The sequence below is a fragment of the Palaemon carinicauda genome, chromosome 1, assembly GCF_036898095.1.
Source record: "Palaemon carinicauda isolate YSFRI2023 chromosome 1, ASM3689809v2, whole genome shotgun sequence".
NCBI lineage: Eukaryota > Metazoa > Arthropoda > Malacostraca > Decapoda > Palaemonidae > Palaemon > Palaemon carinicauda.
The window spans coordinates 299,228,131-299,251,891 of NC_090725.1; the positions used below are offsets into that span (position 1 = coordinate 299,228,131).

The window sequence follows — 23,761 nt, forward strand, 5'->3', positions numbered from 1 at the left end:
GGACTTTCTTGTGAAGACTAGGACAAGTAATCCAATACGATGCAAAAATACCAAAGAAACTTTGTCTTCCCTGCTCTATGGCTAGAGTTATAATGTCTAAGGGAGACCCACAGGTACAGTTTCTATTGAACCTGACACAGCACCTTAAATGCGGGAAATCATCAGGTAACCAATGTCATGTCATCAGCAAGAACCAGTGTTAATATTGGAGATAAAGCTTGCTTTATTTCTCTCCAGCTGCCATCTTTATATTTGTTGCTTACCTGTTAACACGTCTTGCTCAGATCTGTTAACCCTTTTAACCCCAGGCTCTTTGGAAATTTCCAACCCTTAACCCTCAAGGGGTTATTTCTGGGCTCCGACCTGTGCCGCCCAGTGAAATACTCCTAGAGCACTATTTCTAAGGAATATAACTGCTATATATTACCAGAGAGAAAAAGCATAGGAATGCCAGGTTGAACCCAGCTCGCTCACCTATATAAGGTGTCGGTATAAAATACTGGGGCGTGATAATTCACAACCAGAGGTCTCGCACTATTTAGATATCTCCTCTTCAAAATCCCCGCCACAGCGAGGTGCCGATCAACACTACTACCACTAACCCAACCCACGCCAGTGACGTCACTCCTTTATAGCACTTGTTGTTATTAAGTCCAACATGTTTTTTCTCGTGTTTAACCTTGGATTTATCATTATTTTATAATCGATGGCCGATTCCCATGATACCCCATCGAAGTTAAGTACTTTATCCATGAGTTTTAGCGAGATTGGGCAGTGTAACCTCTGTTTTTATTAATTGAGAAGTGTTTATATATGAACGGCGTCCCCGTTCTTACCGTTCATGGTTCGGCTCTGCCCTTTTTCTCGTTAGTTCGTCCGTCATTAATATTTGTTCGAACTTTTAGGAGTTTTTTCCTTACATTTATTTAGTACACCGTCTTTATGCTTTCATCTAGCATTAATTTTATGTTTTCCTATGATATCAGTGTTAGCGTTTCATCAAGGAGTAGGTTATGTTGGTATGCCTGCATTCGTGCATGTTGGTGGATTGCGTCACCTTTGAGATTGTTTCGCTAGTTCTAGGAAGACGACCATCTCACTTATTATTATTAAACCTTTTAGTTTTATTACGCTCCACCTAGTTTTACATTTGGTTCGAGTGGGACTCTCGCGTATTTTGTTGTTTTTACTGTTCGATCTACCGCTTCAGTAACTAGGTTGGTACCCCTGCTTTCCATCTGCTGATGGCGTCATGCTCCTCCCTTACCACTCGCCCGAGTCCCTCTCTCGCCATATTATTTCTGCATGCCTACCCTTACTTACGTGATTTCGCTTTTAATTCATTAATTATTTTTATGTATTTGTGCATTGATATTATATTTATCGCTTTACTCCGTTATGATCATATTTTTGGGATTTTCATGTCATGTTGAGGGGATCTCCAGTTGGTAGCCCTGTCTACCACTACGCACTGGTGATTCCCCGGTACCATACCCCCCCCCCCACATGTTTGGGAGGCTATTCCATCCTCCCCTCCTCCAGTGTACACCCTTCCTCTCACTCGATGGTTGTTGGTTATGACATACGGGTCAAGTATGCTTGTTCCTCAGTCTTCCCTCAACGTTCCGACATATTGAGGACTGAGTGTACCCACGGGGTGTGACTTAGTCTCATTCATTCATACCGGGCGGTTTCGTCTCCTCCCCTCCCGTCGCCCCGATTGGCCATCGGTCGGGGGAGGGGGAGGGCCGGGACCACCGGGGACTATCACACGTGATTAGTCGGTATGACTGCACCTTGGTGTAACTTTTGCTTTTAGCTATGGTTGTAAGAATGAGCACTTATATTAGGAGTGTCCCCACCTACGGTACCTCCTGCTATTATCGTCCGCATAGGACTTATTAATATCCCATATCATTATATTATATTCTACATGAATCATTACCTTCGTCCCGGTACCTCCGGTTGGGTAGTGGGGGTTCCATTGGCTCCCCCCGCGCTCTCCCGTGGTACCCTCCCGTCATCAGACATCGGAGCCTCCGGGCTCTTAAATACAAGATCTGTTGACACTGACACAGTTTTGATTAATATCCTCCCTCCGGGAGCCCTATTCAATTATCTGACATTAGTTTTAGATCATAACTGGAGTTTTCTATTTATGTATTTTAAGGATGTATCTTAGGTTACTTTAAGTTTACTTTAAGTTACTTTAAGTTTACTTTAAGTTACTTTAAGTTTACTTTAAGTTACTTTAAGTTTACTTTACCAACCCTGTTCCCCGGCCCCGGGGGCCCCGGAACTAGTTTTGATTATATTTATTCATCACTGTTTTTTGCATCCTTTTTCATCCCTTTTTATTTTATACCTCCCTGGTAATGACGGGATGGTATATTCCTCGCTATGACAATATTATTTCATTGATAATCTTAACTTATTACGGAATTGTTTCAACAATGTCTGTTAATTTTTATAATTTTTTCCCCGGTTACTATACCGGTTCGAAATTTTGTTCATAGCCTTTTGTCCCGATTTCATATCGGTCTATTTTAAGAATCCGGAACACCCGGATCTTTTTAGGTTATTAACCTATTATGGGATACTCACGTATCTGTATTTTATTCTATACTTCCCAAGTAGCGACGGGATAGTGTATTTCAAGCTATGACAATATTATTTCATTGATAACCTTAACTTATTACGGGATTGTTTTAACAATGTCAGTTTGTTTATAAGTTTTTCCCCGGTTACTAAACCGGTCCTAGAGTTGTTCATAGCCTTTTGTCCCGGTTTCATATCGGTCTACTTTAAGAACCCGGAACACCCGGATCCTTTTAGGTTACTAACCTATTATGGGACACTCACGTATCTTTATTTTATTCTATACTTCCCAAGTAGCAACGGGATAGTATATTTCTCGCTATGACAATATTTTTTCATTGATAATCTTAACTTATTATGGAATTGTTTTAACAAAGTCAGTTAATTTATGATAAGTTTTTCCCCGGTTACTGTACCGATCTGAAATTTTGTTCATAGTCTTTTGTCCCTATTTCATATTGGTCTAATTCAAGAATTCGAAGCATCCGGATCTCTTTAGGTTACTGACCTGCTATGGGATACTTATGTATCTTTATGTTATTCTATACTTCCCCAGTACCGACGGGATAGTATATTTCGCGCTATGACAATATTATTTCATTGATAATCTTCACCTTTTATGGAATTATTTTGACAATGTCAGTTAATTTATGAAAAGTTTTCTCCCCGGTTATTATACCGGTCCGAAATTTTGTTCATAGCCTTTTGTCCCGGTTTCATACCGGTCTATTTTAAGAATTCGGAACACCCGGATCTTTTTGGGTTACTACCCTACTATGGGACACTGTAGGTGCCCCTGTCGTTACTATCTATAATTATAACTTCGGATATATTATTTTGGGATTTTCATTTTATTTCCTTTGTGATTGATCGATTTAAACATTTATTCTCGATCTATTTATTTTACATTCCCAACGGAGTTACCTTGTTCATTAGTAACGATATACCCTCTTTCGGAACTCGCAGTCTTCCATGACTTCTACCTTGGCGACTCTTTTAGATCTGGGTTGGCGGGTTTGCCTGGAGTGTCAGGGCAAAGAGACCCTGTGTCTCTTCCTTTTAGGGTTTTCAAGGAAGCACGTGGCTGATGTCGGGCCACGTCCCGTTGTCCCTAAAGTTAAAGCTACCTGCCAGCCCTACCAAAGACTCACAGGTCTTCCAAATCACCAAACCAGTTAAGACTTCTCTTGGGTCGAGAGCGAAGCCCGGCCTGAAACCTACGACCCCGGAGGCTCCCTTCGATCCGGCAGCCCTTTCAAGATTGATGCATGGCCTCTCGTGGCATGGTTAGTTTCAACCTGACCTTTCATTAGAAGAGGCCAGCGACCGATCCCAGGGATGAGGTAGAAATTTATTTCTATTTGAACACGATGTTGTGCTGATATTTATCCATATATATACATATATATATATAATTTACGGACCTCTGTAGCTCACTGGCTCAAACCTCGTGTCACATACCGAGTCACCACGAATTATAGGATGGAAGATTCCTGGTGCCTCTGTGAACTTGACAATTGAATGGAATTATTGCCCATTAGGGGGAAGAGAGAGTGCTAAGCCAGATAGCCTCATACAGGGTCTCATTTGTTATGGGCTACCTCAACAGCACAATATATCATCCCGGATGCCTCTAAGCTCCCGGAATTCGTCGAAAGCAATCCGTGGAAGGGGGCCTTGCGCTCTCCCTTCAAAGATGGTATGTTAACCATCGAAGGGTTTGGCACCCGGACTGTAGAAGATTTTGAATTCTACCCGCCGGGTCTACAGTTCCCTCTCTCTGGTTTCGCATGCCTTACCGAGGAGACACTCGTAAGGTTTGACAAGGTCCCCAAAGAAACCAAAATGTACCCAAAGGGGCAGGCTCAGTCCACCTGGGTCCGGCCCTTAAACGAGTGGGAGTGTGTTAACACTACGTTAACACCTCACAAGAGCCCGTACACGATGTTTCTAGTGGAGGAGTAAACCCCTACTCCGTGTGTCACTAAGATATCGGACCTTGCTCAGCAGGCAATAAACGAGGACAAGCCGTTACCGCAGCTGAAGGAAACGCATCCGACCTCCCTCCTGTCCCTGGGGGATCACGATTGCTGGACTAACGCCCCGGCAACCTTCACATCGGGTAAATTAAGCGCTGACTGTGCTCCCATTCAGTTAAGTGAGTGGCTACCCAGGCTTCCGGAATCCCTGATATGCCTCGAGCTCGAAGCCTGTATGCGCCTGAGTAGACCTATCAACTCGGCTACAATGGCAGAAAAGACCTCTTTAATGTATGAAGAAGAACCACCTTTTAAGGTCTTGACGAAGTCATTACTTCAAGCCTTACTGTCTGATTCCTACGACTTCTTTGCGGCCAGACGTCGTTGCTGTAGGCATGTCTTGTCTGAGGCCACTATCAGACATGAGCCTAACAAGCTCATTAAAGCCCCAGTCTGGAGCTGCTAGGGTCAATCAGACCCTCAAGGTTCGATGGGCTTAGTCCCCAAGCACAAGTTCGAACCGGCCAGCAACCAATCTCGAGGTAGAAAGAGTCTGAGATCTTTCCATTCCTTCCAAACCGGCGGTCCCAACAGGTGGTTCAAACCATCCCGGTGGCACAAGGGAGTCAACCTTTCACTTCGAAGGGTCAACCCCAACAGCAATACGTGCTGGTTCCTCAGTCCCAAGTAGCAACTACCTCCTATGCTACTTCCCCAGCCCTTAGGCCCACCTTTGAAACTCGGGGTGCTTTCCAGGGTTACCAGCGCCCCAGAGGCGCTAGCTCGAGAGGAACTTTTCGCAACAGCTACTCTCGAGGCCGAGGAGGTAAATCCGCAGCAAATCATTGGGAGTTCTCAGGTAGGGGTAGGACTTTACATCTTCCGGAACCGTTGAACGTTCAACATTTGGGCTTTCAGTATAATTTCCAAAGGTCTGGGGTGGAGTTGGATAGAAAGGCCCCCTCCACCAACCAGTTTTCATCAACATCCAACAGAAGAGCTAGTCTTGTATGAAAACGATTTATTGCAAAAGGAAGCAATAAAGAAAGTAAATCGTTTGTAATTTCAGGATCACTTGTTCAGCGGGCCAAAGAAAGACTCAGAATAGCGAAGAGTAATCCTAGACCTGTCGCTTCTGAATTCTTACATTTAATGCGACAAGTTTCACATGTTGACCATCTCTCAGGTGCGGACCTTGCTTCTCTGTGGGGGCGTCACCTCCTCTATGGATCTTGCAGACGTTTGCTATCATGTTCCGAAAGCAAGGCATTTTCGTCCGTTTCTAGGCTTCAACTAGGCAAACTGCCTCACAGCAACTACAGAGTGATAATCTCTTACAACAGTTTTGGTTCCAAATCAACTTCGAGAAATCTCGTTTGGTCCCGAGGACAAGTTTCAATGGTTAGGATTCAATGGGTTCTATGCTCCCACACTCTGTCTCCCAACAGCCAAGAGGAACGATATAGCAAAACACAATACGTTTTCTCAAAGACAAATTGTCTTCCATAAGAAATCAAGAGAGAATCCTGGGTGCCCTCCAGTTTGCCTCAGTAACAGATATACTACTGAAGGCCAGACTGAAAGATATAAGCCGAGTATGGTGCTCCAGGAAAACGAGTAATATCGAGACAAAGGGCTCGACTCCAACCAATTCTGAAGAAAAGACTTCAACCATGGACAAAGGTCAAAATCTGGCAAATCCGTTTCCTTACAATATCCACCCCCAAGCTCGTCATTTACACAGACGCCTCCCTAACAGGCGGGGGGGGGGGGGGGGATACTCTCAGTACAAGAAAGTCCTGGGACTATGGTCGACAATATTCCGCCAACTTCATATCAATATTTTAGAGGCCATGGCGGTATTTTTTACCTTAAGCAACCGGCTCCAGCCAAAAACCAACATATCAGGTTTCTTCTAGATAGATAGTGGCGGACGCACTTTCGAGGACAACTCCGCTGGAGTCGGAGTGGTCACTAGACCCAATGTCCTTCAGTTGGATTCTTTCTCAGGTTCCGGATCTCCAGATAGATCTGTTTGCAACAAAGTCCAACTACAAACTAGAGTGCTACGTAGCTCCCAGCCCGGATCCTCGGGCTTACGCCACAGACGCAATATCATTAGTCTGGAACACTTGGGAGAAAATTTACCTATTCCCACCAATAAATCTGTCGATGAAAGTGTTAGACAAGCTCAGGACTTTCAAAGGCCAAGTTGCTCTAGTAGCCCCCATCTGGCCCAAGCACAACGGGTTTCCCCTTCTGGTGGAACTGGGTCTCCACCTCGACAGATCCCCAATCCAATACTAACACAAGCAGTACAACTCGCTGTGTGTTAGCTTCCTCAAATTCAGAATGCCCTACCTTTCTGGACTTTATGAAATTTGCAGCTCAAGAGGTGCAGATATTGATCCTCAAATACATTATTTTTAGAATCAGATAAGAGGGGATCCACCCTTCGACAGTATGATTCGGCTGTTATGAAACTTGCCAGTTTTTAAGGGACTCAAAGGTTGAGACGATGACTATGAATCTGACAGTAACCTTCTTCAGAATTTTATTTGAATCAGACTTAGCGACTTGTACTATTACCACAAATTAAGTCAGCCTTGAAGGTTTTACAATTGGCTTTAATATTGCCCTTACAGATTCATACTTCTCATCCATCCCGAGAACCTGCGCCAGATTGAAACCATCAACTCACCCTAGCTCAGTTTCCTGGTTTCTGAATGACGTACTTAAGTTGGCTTCAGACACTCTTAACGAGACTTGCCATTATATTCCATTGGTTAGGAAATCCTTGTTCTTAATGAACCTGACTTCTGGCGCCAGAATATCAGAACTTTCAGCCTTGTCTAGAGATCCAGGTCATATTGAATTTCTCTCGTCAGGGGAAGTACTCCTTTCCCCTGACAAAAGATTTTTAGCGAAAATGAGGACTCCCTGGACAGACGGTTCCCCTGGAAGATTGTCCCACTTCCGCAGGACCCATCTTTATGTCCAGTAAACACTCTGGAAGCCTACTTAAACATATCTCCCGTTCAGTCCTCGGGGCCCTTACCCATTAGAGAAGGTGAAGAACCATCATCCTGAAAGGACTCAGACAGAAGATTCTGCATTTCATTAACGGGCTACCTAGAATCATTCCCACATCACTCCCTCACGTCCATGATATACGAGCTGTAGCTACCTCAGTTAATTACTATGAACTTCACTGGACTTACTAAATATACAGGCCGGAAGTCTCCAACAGTATTTAAACGCCACTGCTTAAAACCTCTGGAAGCCTTATATTTGCTACAGTGGCAGCAGGGAATGTGATTCCTCCTGAACATAGTGAACCTTTATCAACTATGTCTTGCTATCCTCTTACCTGTTATTTTGGATTTTATTTTACTTCCTCAGGTATTGTTCCAAGATTTGGGACCATTTCTCTGGTACTATTTCACTGGGCGGCACAGGTCGGAGCCCAGAAAAGGGATTTTGACGAAGGAAAAATCTATTTCTGGGCGAGAGACCTGTGCCGCCCAGTGAACCCTCCCTTGACTTCCCTCCCAACATGGGCCCCAAACCTTGGGTGCTATGAGGAGTGTCGTCACTGGCGTGGGTTGGGTTAGTGGTAGTAGTGTTGATCGGCACCTCGCTGTGGCGGGGATTTTGAAGAGGAGATATCTAAATAGTGCGAGACCTCTGGTTGTGAATTATCACGCCCCAGTATTTTATACCGACACCTTATATAGGTGAGCGAGCTGGGTTCAACCTGGCATTCCTATGCTTTTTTTCTCTGGTAATATATAGCAGTTATATTCCTTAGAAATAGTGCTCTAGGAGTATTTCACTGGGCAGCACAGGTCTCTCGCCCAGAAATAGATTTTTCCTTCGTCAAAATCCCTTTTTTTTTCCCAGCACATTTTGCAGTATATTTTTTTCAAATTGCTCTAACAGCCTTAATTTTTGTCATAGAGAGGTCAGGTTGGTCTCATTCTCTTGGAAAATGCCTGAATTTTTTCAAAAGGGTATCAAAAATATGAAAAAAAAAAAAATTTGTAGCATATTTTTGCAAGGATGTACCGGTACGTCCATGGGGGTAAAGGGATGGGTTTTGTGAAACGTACCAGTACGTCCTTTGGGGGTAAAAGGGTTAAGTGGGAAGCCATACATCTACTACAAAGTTTAGGCATAAAGTTTTGATATAGTTATCTTTATAAAATATTAATAGAATTGAAGTAATAAATGGGTTAATTTACAGTTCAAGCTCACTTTGGCTGTTTTTTTTTATTATTATATTTACTCCAAAGAATCCAAAATAGTAAACATATAGAATATTCAATCAATATGAAAACCTGAATTTACCCCAATTTGGTTTGCATATTACCAGGTCCATTAACAGATTTTCAAGGATTCTTTTCTGTTCCTTTCATTTAATAAATCGAGAATTTGCGTTGTGTTCATGTATAAAATTTAACTTTCCATATCTTGTGATCGTATAAAATTATTTCTGGGTCGATCTGTGACGGCCGGTGAAAAGGGTCCTTTTTTACACTTTTCTAATATAAATCTTCCAAATATACTAGAGAAAGATAAAAGCATGGAATGCAGAGGTTACTACCCTCGCGCGATCACCTTGTGGGTGTCGTGTTTACAACAAGGGCTTGTGAAAACCACTATTCACAGGCTGTCTTCCATTTAGATAATCCCTTCATCAAAGGGGAGGGCCGTGACAGGCCCTAGAGAATACAGTTGGACTACCCCACCGACACCCAACATGAGCGCCCTCTAGGTAATCCTTCTGCAAGAACATATGGCTTGGCAAGGAAAGGGTGGGTCCGTACAAAAATAACCGGGAAGGGTTTCACCGGGCGTCACAGGTCTCTCCCCAGTAATAGGTCTGTTACCTAACCCTTGCAAATAAGGAGGGCTGACTGTATGCTACACTTGTTTTTGTATTTTTTTTTCTATGAATGCAAACCGGAGTCCTTCAGTTGGAGGAGGATTTTAGCTAGAATTCTTATGCTAAAAATGTTAATGTGTACTCACTTATGATGTCCATATCACTCATAATATTCATATATTGGCTGTTTAACTTATTTTCATTTTGTCTTTACAGAGTGTAAGTGTGTTTTTTGTGATACACCTCACATTGACATACAGTCCTGCCCTGGAGTTGGTGGGAGGAAGTGCGGCACTTTCATGAGCAGGAGTCATGGGGATTTCTATTCTTTGCACCTCTTGCAGGGACCATGACTGTTCGCAGTCTTCCCCTTGTAAGGAGGGGATGAATTGGTCATTGGCATATTGGGTGGAGTACATTAAGAAAAGGAGCCAAAACTTAATAATTTGCCTTCTGGGTTATCCTTGAAGTCTAGAAAGTCTGTGGGTGCTCTTCTTTCTTCTTCCTGTAACCAAACTTCTGACATTTGTGTTATTCCTTTTGGCCAGTGCAAAAGAAGATGACTGTTAAATTGCTCTCAGTCAAGCTTGAAGCTGCTTCCCCAAGAGAAGGAGTTATTCCCCTCTGTTCACCCCTCAGTGAGCAACAGGATATTGTCAACAATGCAAAGAAAATGGCATAAGGATGCTTAAACCTTCTTTAGGCGTAGATTGCAACCTCCCGACACAAATTGTTGCAAGGCCTGGTTACTAGCTGGTTGGTATCTTCTTGTCCTGCAGAATAAATTTCTAATGTTGATCCTCAGTTGTGGTGCAGCAGTTGCTTTATATTAAGAGGCTTTTAATTTTTGGCTAAAAATGGAAGGAGGAATTGCCAATGATCACTTTTCAGATCTACCTTCCAGGATTGTAGAAGGCTCTGACCTTGTAGCCAGGGGTGGAAATAATGCAGGAGAAGAATGAGAAGTCATACTTCATTGTTATCGGATTTTACAGTCAAGTCTTCAGGGTAGAAAAGTTGTTTGAGGGCTGAAATCCAATTATCGGCCTTTGTGCTATATAAATTTTTGTTCTCCAAATCTCAAAGATGGAAATGGTAAATTTTGTACAGTTTTCCATCAAAAAGGGAGACTTCATGCATTCAATGGATCAGAAGACATAGGGCTTAAGGATGCATATTTCTAGATAGCCATCCATTAGGCCTTTGGGAAGTACCTCCGCTTCATCCTCAATGGAGTTGTGTATCAATTCAAAGCCCTGTACTTCTGGCAGTTCATTATGCTCTTCAAGTTTATACTTATATGTTCAACTTGTCAGGTTGTGCCCATTCACACAGGACATATCCATGGAAGTATATCAAAGATTAGCTGATCCTTGAATCAAGACACAGTGGGTTCAGGAGTAAGACTACCACTTTGCATTTTGACTAAATCTAGGAATATTGGTGAAGTTGGAGAATTATGACCTGCTCATGCATTGAATGAAGTACAGTAATTGGCCTTCTGATTAATACTGCAGTAGCTAGAGTTGTTTTGTCAAACACTTGCCCGAGCAAGCTCAGGAATGTATCGCATCAGTTTTTGACCAGGCTTGAACAACCTGCTTATCTATAAGTTTTCCTTGGTCATTAGTTGTCTTTTGTAAAGATTATGCCTCATGCTATGCCTCATGATCACCTCCAGAGATGTTTCTGTTCTGGGATGGGTGAAGGAAGGGTGGAGCAAAGAGGGATAAGCATAATTGCACACCATTCTGGAAATGCATGCACTATTTCAAACTCTTCAAGCACTCCAGCAGTGGGTGATGGGTTGCTCAGTGGTGCTGACATGTCAGGGAGCATCATGACTACATTAGCTTTGAGTTACAAAAAGGTAACACAGTCTTCCTACCCCTTTGCTACTTTAATGTAGAACGACATCCAGGTAGTTTGCCACAGCTCCATGCTGCTGTTGAAGTACATTCTTGATAACATTTAATTATCACCTTCTGCTCAAAATATGACATCACCAGACGTGTGCACTGTGATATGAACTCAACAAAGAATGACTTGTGAAATATGTAAAACCATTGTTTTTCTTGCAAAAAAGAAATACCAACTTACCCACCATAATTATTTTATTCTTATGTAAAAGAAAACTGCCAAGATGATACCAGCTGAAAATGAAGCGACTCTCAGACTACTTACAAGATTATTTTGTATAATGTGGCATGAAGAGGCACAACCTGATGAATGGGAGTTAGGAGTGTTGGTGAAAATAGCAAAAAGAGGAGACTTGGCTGATTGCAATAATTGCAGAGGCATAACACTTTCGTCAGTTATGAAAAGATATTGTATGTTTATTCTAAATAGACTGAAGAGGAAGATTGATGAAAAACTGAGAGATGAACAAGCAGGATTTAGAGAAGGTAGAAATTGCACTGACCATGTTTTCATTGTGAGACGTTGTACAGCAATGCATAGAATATAGAAATCCCCTTTTGATGGTATTTTTGGACTATATAAAAGCCTTTTCTGGGCTGCCCAGTGAAATACTCCTTTTACATCATTTCTAAGGTAAAAACTGCTATGAATTTACCAGAGAAAAAATTTTCTAGGAATGCTAGGTTGAACCCAGCTCGCTCACCTAATAAGGTGTCGGTATAATAACTGGGGCGTGATAAATCACAACCAGAGGCCTCGCACCATTTAGATATCTCCTCTCAACATCCCCGTTCAGCGAGGTGCCGTTCAACATCCTAGCTCCGATCTCTACTACCAACAGTCCAACCCACGCTAGTGACGTCACTCTTTTTCATAGCACCATTGGTTTACGCTGTTCACTTTTTTGCTGTGTGTTTTTCCCGGATTTACCCAGGATTTATCTCATGATGTCGAACTCTACTATCACTCCGTCGAAGGTAAGTACCAGATCTATGAGTTTTGAGTCTTTGGAGGTAGCCTTGCCCTTAGTTTGTTATTCTATCACAGTTTTTAATTTTCACTGTTCGCAGCCACGCTTTGGGACCACCATGGCGGCTGGCTACCTCCTCCCTCTCTTGTTCTTAATGCCTTACAATTAGTCTTCCATACTGATTGTTTTTCGTTTTGAACCTATCTGGGTAATTCACGCTTCACACCCCGTGTTATTTTATTTTTGTTATGGTATTTCATTATCCTGTTATTTACGATACAGTTATGATATTACGGTATCATAGTTTGTGTTAGGTTGGCATGCCTGCTTGCTTTCGGGCGCTGCTAGTTTTTTATGTTACCACGCGTTATTACGTTTTCTTATCATAAGCGAATACGTTACAGTATATTTACGACAAGTAGTTGTTTTAGTTTGAGTGGGACTCTCGCGAGGCAGTTTGTTTTCATATTTTTATGTCGGCACCTCACCGACTTTGTGTTACGTTGCCTCCCCCCCTGCCCAGCTCGGTCCTCCCCGCGGTGGAAGGTTCAGCTCTTCCCTGCCTCTCCCTTGCGTCCCTCTCTTTCTATATTATTCGCATGCTTTCCTACTCATTATATTTTATACCATATCAATTATATTATATTATATTATGTCTATCCGTATTGATCATTCATTTGTCGTGGTTCTTTGACCAGGTTGGTACGCCTGGTCTCTCTGTCCATGTGATAGCCTCCCCCCGCCTACATCACCACTTCAGGGATGCCTCTCGCTCTTCGAGCCTTGGACTCGGCTGCTTTGTTTTACAGGTAGAGTCCTCTCGATAGCAAGTGCAAAGTTAATGTTAATGGAGTCTTATCAAATGAATTTCCACTGAACAGCGGAGTACTCCTAGGAATGTATTGTCACCTATGTCTTTTATCTTCCTCATGGATTTTGTAATGAGTAGAACTGTCGTAGATGGTGGAGAAGGATTGGACTGGATTGGTAACAAGAAATTAGCAGACCTCAAGTATGCTGATGACGTTGTCCTTATTAGCAGAACACCGTAAGACTTGCAAAGCTTGCTTACCATATACATGAAATATCACATGAGGTTGGGTTCTAGATAAATAGAAGGAAGACTATCCTACCTTACCCAATTGAGTAAGGAATTAGGTTATGGGCCTTAACTCCCTGATGTCAGATGGTAAGGGAAAACCTTGAAGACCTAACAGGCAACTCTGCTGGAAGGTACTCTGCCATAAAAGTATCCTGTCTCGGCCATACCTATCGACAAAAATACAGGTAGGAACTTAGCATGAACATAAGTATACCTCCAAATAGTAACATGGCAGCCACATAACAGCTAGTTAGTGTCAATATTAAGACTTTAGACCAAAAGTTGAGCATAATGAAAACAAATACAGAACTTGTGCAGTATATACTGGAAGTAAATTAAAATATTACAAACATTAACAGAAGTTTTAGACTAAGTAAACAGTTAACCAAGAATCTGGAATAATTGATGGTTTGTGTATGAAAACCTATTTCATATTTTACAAATTTTTATACCCCTCAAGTGTCCCCTCAAAGAAGTGCCTTAATCTTTATTTCTTTTAACGGGTACTGACAGTGGGACCCTACACCCAGTAGGGAGTCAAGTTTGAAGTGGAACCCAGAAACAAGTGAACGTAAAGTGGCGTAGGAAAGTTTTCAGTGGCAGCCAAACTTTTGTGTGTTGTCAATGCCCAAACCCTGTTGACTGTTCATGCTGATAATGAACCACATTGTTGCGGGGTTCTCCTATAAGCTTGAAGTTTTTCCTGTCATAAGTTTGAAATAATATTGCATGATCCTGCACCTGATTATGTTGTTAGTCAGCCTGGAGAAGACTGTTGAAAGCAAGTTTTCCGGGAACTTCTAGTTTTGCCGCATGAATTGCAACCTTGTTTTATAATCCCTTTGATCGTGAGGCAAGCTACTTGTATTTGAATGTATCCCAAACAGATACCAGGCTAGGGTGTGCCTTTGTTTATAATTGCATCTGGAACCCATAAGTGTGTCCAGCATGTGAATAGTTCGTTTTTTGTTAAAAAAAAAAAATTATCTTGTTATTGTGAGGCTGGAGTGTAAAGGGGTACTAATTTTTCCTTTAATTGCTTATTTAAATTTGACAAAACAATTTTTTTGTAATCCTAAGTTTTTTTTTTTTAAATCTCTGATTTATCATTCATCATAATTTTTTTCTCCCACAGTGTGTCCTATTGTCAGTATTAAAAATTTTTCCCTTTCACTTAATGTTCTGACACTTTACTGAAGCTTGAAACTATCTTGCCTAAAGAAGATAGAGCTATTCATGTATCCTGCTCATTTTCCCAGAAATGAATCGGCAGCGGTCATGCTACACATTTATTCAGCAAGCTCAAGGCATGGGAAGATAAGGAGGAAGTAAGGTTCTTGCTGGGTCCCCTTGCCCAGTATAAAATCAAGGGGTGGTGCCTAGTGCCCAGTTCATCCTTGATTGTTTGCCTTTTACCCTGATTTTTTAGTATTCCACCGTTGTATATTTTTTGTGTAGTGAACGTTGGGGTTTGGTCAGCATTCGGACACTAGGCAGTTTGGGTGCTACCTCTGGCCACGGTCCGCAAACCACTACAAAGCTAGTGCCCTAGATGTTGACCCGAGCAAATGAGTTTTCTGCTGTGGAGAAGAAATTCCATTTCTTTCATTTCATGGAGAGTGAATTAGGCTGGAAAAAAAAAGTTGGGTAAAGGAAAATTAAAAAAAAAAATATATATATACTTTGCAGTGCTGTAGAGTTTTGATGGGAATTATGTACAGAACTGGTTAAATCACTTCAAGCTCTCAAAACAAGACAAAATTTATATGGGTACCTGCACTTAGAAAATTCCCGAATGTGAGCATTTATGTGATTGATAGGGTTTTAATGACAAATTCTATTAAGATAGATGATATTGTGATTGCTATTATACATTATTCTGATAGATATATGTTGTGGGATTACTTATAATAAGATGTACAGTTCATAATTTTTTCTCCCGGAAAAGGTCGAAGATATTGTATTGGAGAGTCCCTTGCACGTATGGAACTATTCTTGTTCCTTTCAGCGTTGCTGCAGAATTTCACTTTCATGGAGGATGAAACAGAGTCCTTATCAACAGGAAGGAAGATGAATGAACGATTCACGAACCAATCCCCTGACTTCAAGATCCTTATTAAGCATAGAAAATGACTTTCATCCTATTATGATTTACTCAATAACCAATTATACAAGTAGTGTAGATTTTACACAATTTGAGTATTATGGCACATATCCAAAATGAGAGATTCTTCCAGACTAATACTGTTTCCATTACTTAAGTTGATATTCTATTTCAGCATTAGAGATTAGTTTATAACATACTTTTTATGATTATTATACCATAGAAATGGAAAAGAAAAAAAATGCACCATATTTCAAATCAATGTTACTTATTACTAGCTGCTGATCATCAACACCTAAATATAGAAAAATATAATTGTAGATAACATCATAAAACCTCAAAGAAAAGTTAGACATTTGTAATAAAATAGGAAAAGTAAGACCTGTAGAGTATATGTATCTTGATTTTATATTAATTGCCTATGTTTTCCTTAATCCTAGATATTGATCCTTAGCACTGTAATATTTTCAAACCTAATATAAAGTATAGAAGCATTATTCATACAAGAACAGAATTTTAATGATAATTTATTTCTTTCAACTTTCCCAGATGTTCATATTGCTGCTTCTCCAGAAGCTCAGTTCAATTGACACTTGCCCATAAAATTTTAAAACTCTTTCCTTCACTTCAGTAAATACATGGCCATAAAGGAATGGGACATTCTAGTGGTAAGAAGGCCAGAACTGCTGCGCCAGATATTCTCTTCAGTTACGTCTTTTGATTTGATTACACATTCTCCGGATTGTTATATGCTGGGCATGCGCATAAAGTTGCCTTCTCCTAGTTTTTTTGTGTGTGTAATTACTGCTTGGAATGTGTATTCTGTGTATTGGTTTTGTGGATAAATTTTAATGTGTGAAGAGTCCATTTTACATTTGGTACCGCTCATGGAAATGTATTTGTTCTCACACAAATCCAAACGTTCCTTTGATAACAAATCTTATAATGAGGTGTCGTCAGTAGCTGGTGGTTACCTGCTGGCGGAGGGGAAGCACAGCCCCTTCTGTCTTCTGTCAGAACATTGAACAGTCACATAAATTCTTGCCACCGAATAGCACAGACGAGCTATTAGTGTATCTTGAAATTTAGCTTTAAAATTTTCTTTTTATTAATCTTGGACACTTGCTCACATTGAGGATGCTATTCTACACCCCTGAAGACTATTCTTCTTTCAAGGGTTCATGTCCATTGTCTTATGATATTGTCCTTGGGTTTGAACTTGAGCATCCGGCTAATAATCCACCCTCGAGTCAGATTTCTCACATTGTCCAACCTCCGAAGAGTTTGAGAAAAGACGTCATAGAGAGAGACAAGTTCTCCTTCCGGAAAAGAAGACTGTATTCCTTCTCTGTTTGATGTGTGCTTTTGCGGACAATATACCTCCTAGTGTGCAGTGGCTTTGAACTCTGAATCATCGTATGGTGATGAATGCGCTGCTTTGTGCATTCCGACTAGATTAAAACCCTGTGCTCGGCTCGTTCTTGGTACGTGCGCACAACTGTCTGCTCTCACACCAGCTCACTCAACAAATGACAGCTTCACATGATCATCCCATGGGTTTTCTTCCATTCTCCCCAAGGGAAGGTTTCCTTAGGTCTTGAACACCTGTCATGATTACATGCTTGCATTTAATTATTGCAAAGTTAACAATAATATTAGGCAATTATTTGAAGCATTCTTCTCTGATAGACAGAGGATAAGTGATAAAGAAGTGTGCCAGGGCAACGAATTCCATGCTTACTCAGCAGTTACTTTGACAAATACTGAACAGAGAAAATCTACAGTATTCCCTCGTCTATCGCTGATAAATAATTCTCCCCCCCCCCCCAGCTATAGGTGAAACTCCAGTAAGTAGTGACACCCTATTTTTGTATATTTTAAACCCTTATAAACCTCTCCTATACTAATATTAACCCATTCTTCTCTATTATCTTTTCCACACACTTTTATGGTACTATACAGAAAACACTTATATTTATGATCATTTTCTTTGTGTTCAGTACATACAGTAAATATTATTCGAAGTTATTTAATCACAAAACTTTAAATTTTACATTCTCATTAATTTTAGTCTCCCTCTCTTTTTTTTTTTTTAAATTTACTCTCTTACTCTCTGAGTGAGAGGTTCTACTCACAATTGAAGGTGCTGCTTGGCTTGAATGATGACCATGATATTCTCATCATAATGTAGCAAATGTCGACTCAATGTTGTAATGGTGTCAGACTACAGCAAAACATATGTTTTCTTACAACATGTAAAATTCCCTCCTCACCTATGGTCAGCATCTTCCTTGTTGCTTAGGTTCACTACCAGAAGCCTTAAAAGGAGTAGGGCTAGTATTGTAAGGATTGAAACAAAAATAAGAACACACTAAACCAGTAAACTCAGGAATACAAGTTATTGTAATGAGAAACAAACACAATAGATGCTTGTTCGGTAAGATAACGCTAAGTGACGCTGTGCTCCATGGCCAATAAGTTCCCAGGATACAAATTTCCATGCTCTCGTTGGTTAACTCCCGCCTATCAGCCAATAATGTATCGTGTAAGATCTCAAGTGAGCACAGACAGAATGGAATGTTGCGACTCTCTTTTTCTATAAGATTTAAACTTGGGTTTAAACAATTTAGCAGGAAATATGTGATTAAAAGCACATATATAATAAAAAATCCGAAATACCCTGAGGCTGCAAAACATGAGCTGCAATATGGCGAGGGAATACTGCTATTCTGTATGAGCATCTGTTCGTAAGCATAAGTTTCTTAGGCTCAGACACAGCAAAACAGGCTGTGGCTCTTTTTTTTTTTTTTTTTTTCTCCCCATTTAAAGGTTAGTCCTTTAGGATCGATCGATAGGGGTTTCATATTAGTCACTTATACCGTTTCTCTCAGTTTGAAAGACAGCGTTGGGCAATCCTCCGACAAGGATGAATGGAAGATTAGGTTGCACGGTACTTTGCTTTTGCATCGGCTGTTAACGATAGAGACCATCTCGGGGAAAATCACCATGTGCTCATGATTGCCGATCTGTTGGCAATCTTGGACTCCCATGGGAGTGCCATCCCACCAGTTCACTCTTCAGTAGAGCAATACTACAGTAGACATGCTACTGTGTGTTCACTCGCTCTTAGGAGAGTGCCATTACACGTGCGCAATCACATGCCGTAACCTTAACTGCTCAGGATCGATTGATCACATTTGCCTCGGATTCATCACTCATCCTCTTGTATACTAGAGATTCATCGCGCACCCTCTCGCCTGCTTGAGATTCATCGCGCACCCTCTCGCCTGCTTGAGATTCATCGCGCACCCTCTCGCCTGCTAGGGATTCATCGCGCACCCTCTCGCCTGCTAGGGATTCATCGCGCACCCTCTCGCCTGCTAGGGATTCATCGCGCACCCTCTCGCCTGCTAGGGATTCATCGCGCACCCTCTCGCCTGCTAGGGATTCATCGCGCACCCTCTCGCCTGCTAGAGATTCGTCGCGCACCCTCTCGCCTGCTAGAGATTCGTCGCGCACCCTCTCGCCTGCTAGAGATTCGTCGCGCACCCTCTCGCCTGTGCTCGCCTGCTAGGGATTCACCGCGCACCCTCTCGCCTGCTAGGGATTCACCGCGCACCCTCTCGTCTGCTAGAGATTCACCGCGCACCCTCTCGCCTGCTAGAGATTCACCGCGCACCCTCTCGCCTGCTAGGTCAACGGTGTGGTAGTGGTAATAAGTTAGCGAGTGTCGGAAATGGTCTACTTCCAAGTGGGAAAGATTATGCGCCGGCGTAAGAAAAAGTCTAAGCGGGATTCTTCCCCACCTTTGAAACAGACAAATCCAAGGCTGCTTCTTCCACTTCTTGACCTTCCTCCGAAGCTCCTGCTCGGTCAGTCTCTTCCGAGAGTGTGTCAAGTAGTATCACAGGCCCTTTAACTCTTGATCAACCTCGGTCCTAGAGAGACAGTATTGCTTACCCTAGCAAAGCAGCCCCGCCTCTCCCCCCCGGGGAAATCCCTGACTCTTTCTCCCTTTGTACAAGTGTGGTCTCCCTTTGTACAGGTGTGGTCATCTTTGGGGTTACTGTGTCCGCCCTCCAAGGATGCCTTGCTGCAACTTCTCTTTTGTGGTGCTAGTGTGCAGCCCTCATTGACTTCGTAAGATGGATCCTCTTGCTTGCGTCAATGTTGTTGTGTCAAAGGCGTCATCTGCTGCCCATCCTGCCGACCCTTCTGCTCCTTTGGACTGTTCCGCCGTTGATCTAGACTTTGCTTTCCCCCCCTGCTAAACATCCTTCGAGGGGGAAGAGTTCACTCATAAGGACTCCTTTTCGGAGGACTGCTGCTTCTAAAGGTCAGCTTGCTGATCCTCCGGCCCCCAAAGGATGTCATCGTTTCGGAAGGGCTCGCCCTCCTCTTCGCCTTAGATGTGTGCCTTCTTCAGTGAAAATGCACCGCTTTGGCTCTTCAGCCTGGTCTACGCAGCCTTCCTCCGCAGAGGAGCCTTCTCGTCCTACATCTCGTGGCCCTCGACCTTTGCTTCCTCTTGGACCTTCTGACGACGCTGCTGCTAGTCCTCGGACTAAGGCCTTGGACTCTCCTTTGGATTGCACTGTATCTCCTTCAGTGGATGCTCGCCCTTTCAAAGGGCACATCCCTGTTCCAGCTCTTTTTGCTGTCCTCCTGACCTGCCGTCTCCGGTCCCGAGTCCTCCTGTTCTGCGCCTGCCTGCTCTTCGTGTGATCACGCATTACTCTCCTGTGCATCATCCAGCGCTGAAGCTTCCTCAGCCAAGGCGTCGTTCACCAACGCATGAGGCTCTGGTGCAGTCAGCACTCTCCAGCGTCCCAGTGTTCTCCTGCACACCACCACATCCACGCTCTCCAGCTCCTCAGCGTTTGCTAGCTCACCAGCACGTCAACGCTTGCCAGCGCTCACCAGCACGTCAACGCTTGCCAGCGCTCACCAGCACGTCAACGCTTGCCAGCGCTCACCAGTACTCTCCTACATGCCAGCGCTCTCCTGCGCGCAAGTGCTCTTCGGCTCACCAGCGCTCGCATCGCGCAAGTACAGTGGAACCTCTACATCCGAACGTATCTACATCCGAATTTTCCAACATCCGAAGTAAAATTCGAGCAAATTTTTGACTCTACACCCGAATTTTATTTCGACACACGAAGTAAGCAATTTTCGTCGTACCGGTTGTATCCGAATTTTTCGACATGCGAAGTACAATTCGAGCACGTTCCTACTCAACACCCGAATTTTTTTTTCGACACCCGAATTTTTTTTTCGACACCCGAAGTAAACAATACTCGTACGCGTAGTCGGTGCTCATAGCGCCTGATGTGTTTTTTATTTCCGCCGATAGAAGGCAGCACTTCGACCTCGGAGGGACCCTCAATTAGCGTGGCTTGGGACATTCCTCTGTTTTCTCGGCTTCGTGTGGTTGTTCCCTGTGCGTTCTGCTATTAACTGTGTTTTAATCGTGATTTTTTATGTTCATCCTTTTACGGTATTTTACGTAAATCATGGGTCCTAAAAGGCTTAGTTTCGCAAGTGGTAGTGGTAGTGGTGAGAAGAGGAATAAGGGAATGCTTTCTTTAGAAGTAAAGCAAGGAATTATTGAAAAGCATGAGCGTGGCGTCCGTATGAGTGAACTTGCAATAGGTTCGGCACAAATAAAAGAGGTGTTAGGAAAATATCAAGACGTAGTCGACTTCATCGACAAATACCATCCAAAGAAATTGCAGGTTTGTCGTGTAGTTGCGCAGTTTGATGATGTTTCCCTAACTTATTTTCGAAACATTCTGAAAAGCTGTACCAAGCAACCTTCTATCGATAGCTTCTTTAAAAAAACTACGAAGCGAACTCGTGATGAAGAGGAAGGAAGTGGTTCAAAGAAAACAGCAGAGAGTGAAGAGAAAAAAATTCAATCAATTTTAAGTGTAGAGAGTGAAAGTGATTAAAATTAATCATCAAAAAGAAAAAAAGAAAATGTAAAAAAAAATATAAAATATAAAAAAAAAAAAATAAGCTAGGTTATGTTAAAGTTCACTTAGTGTAAGTTAGAATAAGTTACGGTAGTGTACGTTTATCGTAGTTAACCTCTCTACCTCCTCGCCGCCCGTCCGTCTCCTCTCTGCGTAGCAACACCAACAACACCTGCGCTGGAGTTTCTAAGGTTAAGTGACGCTAAAAACCCGTTTCTTATTCATCATTTTTTGCTAATTCTTCTTTTTTACATGTTTATTATCTAATTTAGTGTGCGTTATTCTCATGGGAAATTATGTGTAGTAGTTTATTAAGAAGTTATCATAGGTTTTTGGGCTCAACCACGGATTAATCCTATTTCAATGTATTCTTATGGGAAAATTTGTTTCGACATCCGAACATTTTCTACATCCGAAGTTGGTTGTGGAACGGATTAAATTCGTATGTAGAGGTACCACTGCAGGTTTCTCTTGCAGAACAAGACTCTTTGACTTCTAGGAAGTCGCGCCATCATGAGGACAGGAAGGAACGGAAAGGTAAGTGTTCCAACAGGTCTCCATCGGCCCATTCCCCTCCCCGAAAACTCATTACAGTATGACCGCCGGGGCAAGAGGGAAAGGGTACCACAAGGGAGTTAAAGATCCTGAAGATTCCATCTTCAAAGGCGGACCACAGTGTCATCTACTGGAAGACACTTTTCAAAGGAAACTTTCGGTCCCTTTTCCTTCAGGGGACCTCTCTGACAGTGCCAGCATCAGCAAGCAGCCCTGGTTCAGTGCCATGGTCAGAGCTGTTGTGCATGCCTTTGGGCTTGCTTTTTCCTCACGCTCTTCAGAGGCCTCGGCAGCTCCTCAACATCCATCAGCACCAGCAGAGTCCCGGCAAAGAACCTCGTCTGCTTCACCCCTGAAGAGGAAAAGAGGAATGTACGATGCTATAACATCTCTTGGAGTAAAGTTGATCCCTGTCAGGCCTTCAGGGTCAATCCTTCCTCGCTCTCCTCCCAGATGCTCTCCCACCTCACCTTTGCCAAGGGAGCCTTGCTAGGGGCGAATGTCCTCCCTTCCACCTTCAGAGGAAGACTCCCCTTGTGCGGAGAGCTCTCCACCTCTGGTAGAATTTAGGAAGGATAACTCCATCAGGCCTTCGATGTTACTTTTATCTCCTTCCCCGTAAGGAATCAAAGGACTCCAAAACTCTCCCAAAGTCCTTTATAAAAACCTCCAGACTAACAGGATTCACCAGCCACTCTAGGGATGTTCATGACCCACCCCGAGATGAGCTCTGAGGGGTGGAGGAAGGAGACTTTGCTGCCAGTCCCACTTCAGAGGGGGAGCAGAAAGTCAGAGCATGCCTTCTGGCAAGTTCCGACTCTAATCAGGGTACTGGGTGGGTTTACCGATCCTGAGATACTCCCATGAGAGGGCAAATACACGATCCTAGATAATGTCTTTGGCACCCAGAAGCCCTCAAAGGCCCGTGCAGCATTGCCCTGGTCCTAAGGGCTAAAGAGTGCGCGGGCTAAGATTGCCCAACAGCTCTCTGACTTCTCCTCTCATTGGTCGGGCTCTTCCGCCAAGCTCCTCGCACTTTCTCGCGTCAGCACAGGAGGTTCTATGAGGTCTTGGACGAGCCTCGTCCAGTTTTTCCAATCCACCACTCTGGAAGAACTAATCGAGGGGGGGTCTCTAGAGAGGCTCTTCAACTGTCGGGTCTCTTTCTCAGGAGAAAGTTACGAAGTATGCTATGCAGGCTACCATGGCATGATCTTTGGTTGAGGATCCTGGGAATCCTGGTACAGACCAAGAATTTTCCAAATGCCATGCGGGCTACTTCATGGCTTGATCTTTGCTAGGGGACCTTGGGAATCCTGGTACGGACAAAGAATTTTTCTAAAGAAAGTATTAGGAAAGCTATGGAAACCTTCCTCCTCTCAGGCACTCACACCATCGAGTTTCTGGTCCACCAAGTCTCGAACTTGTGGGCAAACTCCATCTTGAAATAACGTGATGCAGTATCTAAGGGATTCCATCAGCATGTTCCGAATGTTGAGATCACCAGGCTGAGGAACTCCTCTCTAGAGGGATCCTTTATTCGAGCATAAGGACGTGTAATTTGCTGCAGAGAGGTGGAGGAAGTCTCGCCAGGACTCCCTCCTCCATGGGACCTTAACATCCAGGCCCTATAAACCACCAGCTCCTCAGCAGTCCAACCCAGCCAAGAC

At 42.9% G+C, this 23,761-nt stretch overlaps 1 protein-coding gene across 2 annotated transcripts in view; it reads left to right on the plus strand.

Annotated features, from left to right (window-relative positions):
- Positions 1 to 16,332, plus strand: part of LOC137658048 (cytochrome P450 2L1-like) — a 216,513-nt gene extending 200,181 nt beyond the window's left edge. The window contains exon 10 of one of the 2 annotated variants that reach the window (XM_068392766.1): positions 15,406 to 16,324. In XM_068392766.1, coding sequence (XP_068248867.1) covers positions 15,406 to 15,590 — 185 coding nt within the window. In that variant the 3' untranslated portion in view covers positions 15,591 to 16,324. Of the gene's footprint in view, positions 1 to 15,405 lie in introns of both variants that reach the window. The other variant, XM_068392769.1, reaches the window with a different exon arrangement.
- Positions 16,333 to 23,761: the final 7,429 nt, after the last annotated feature.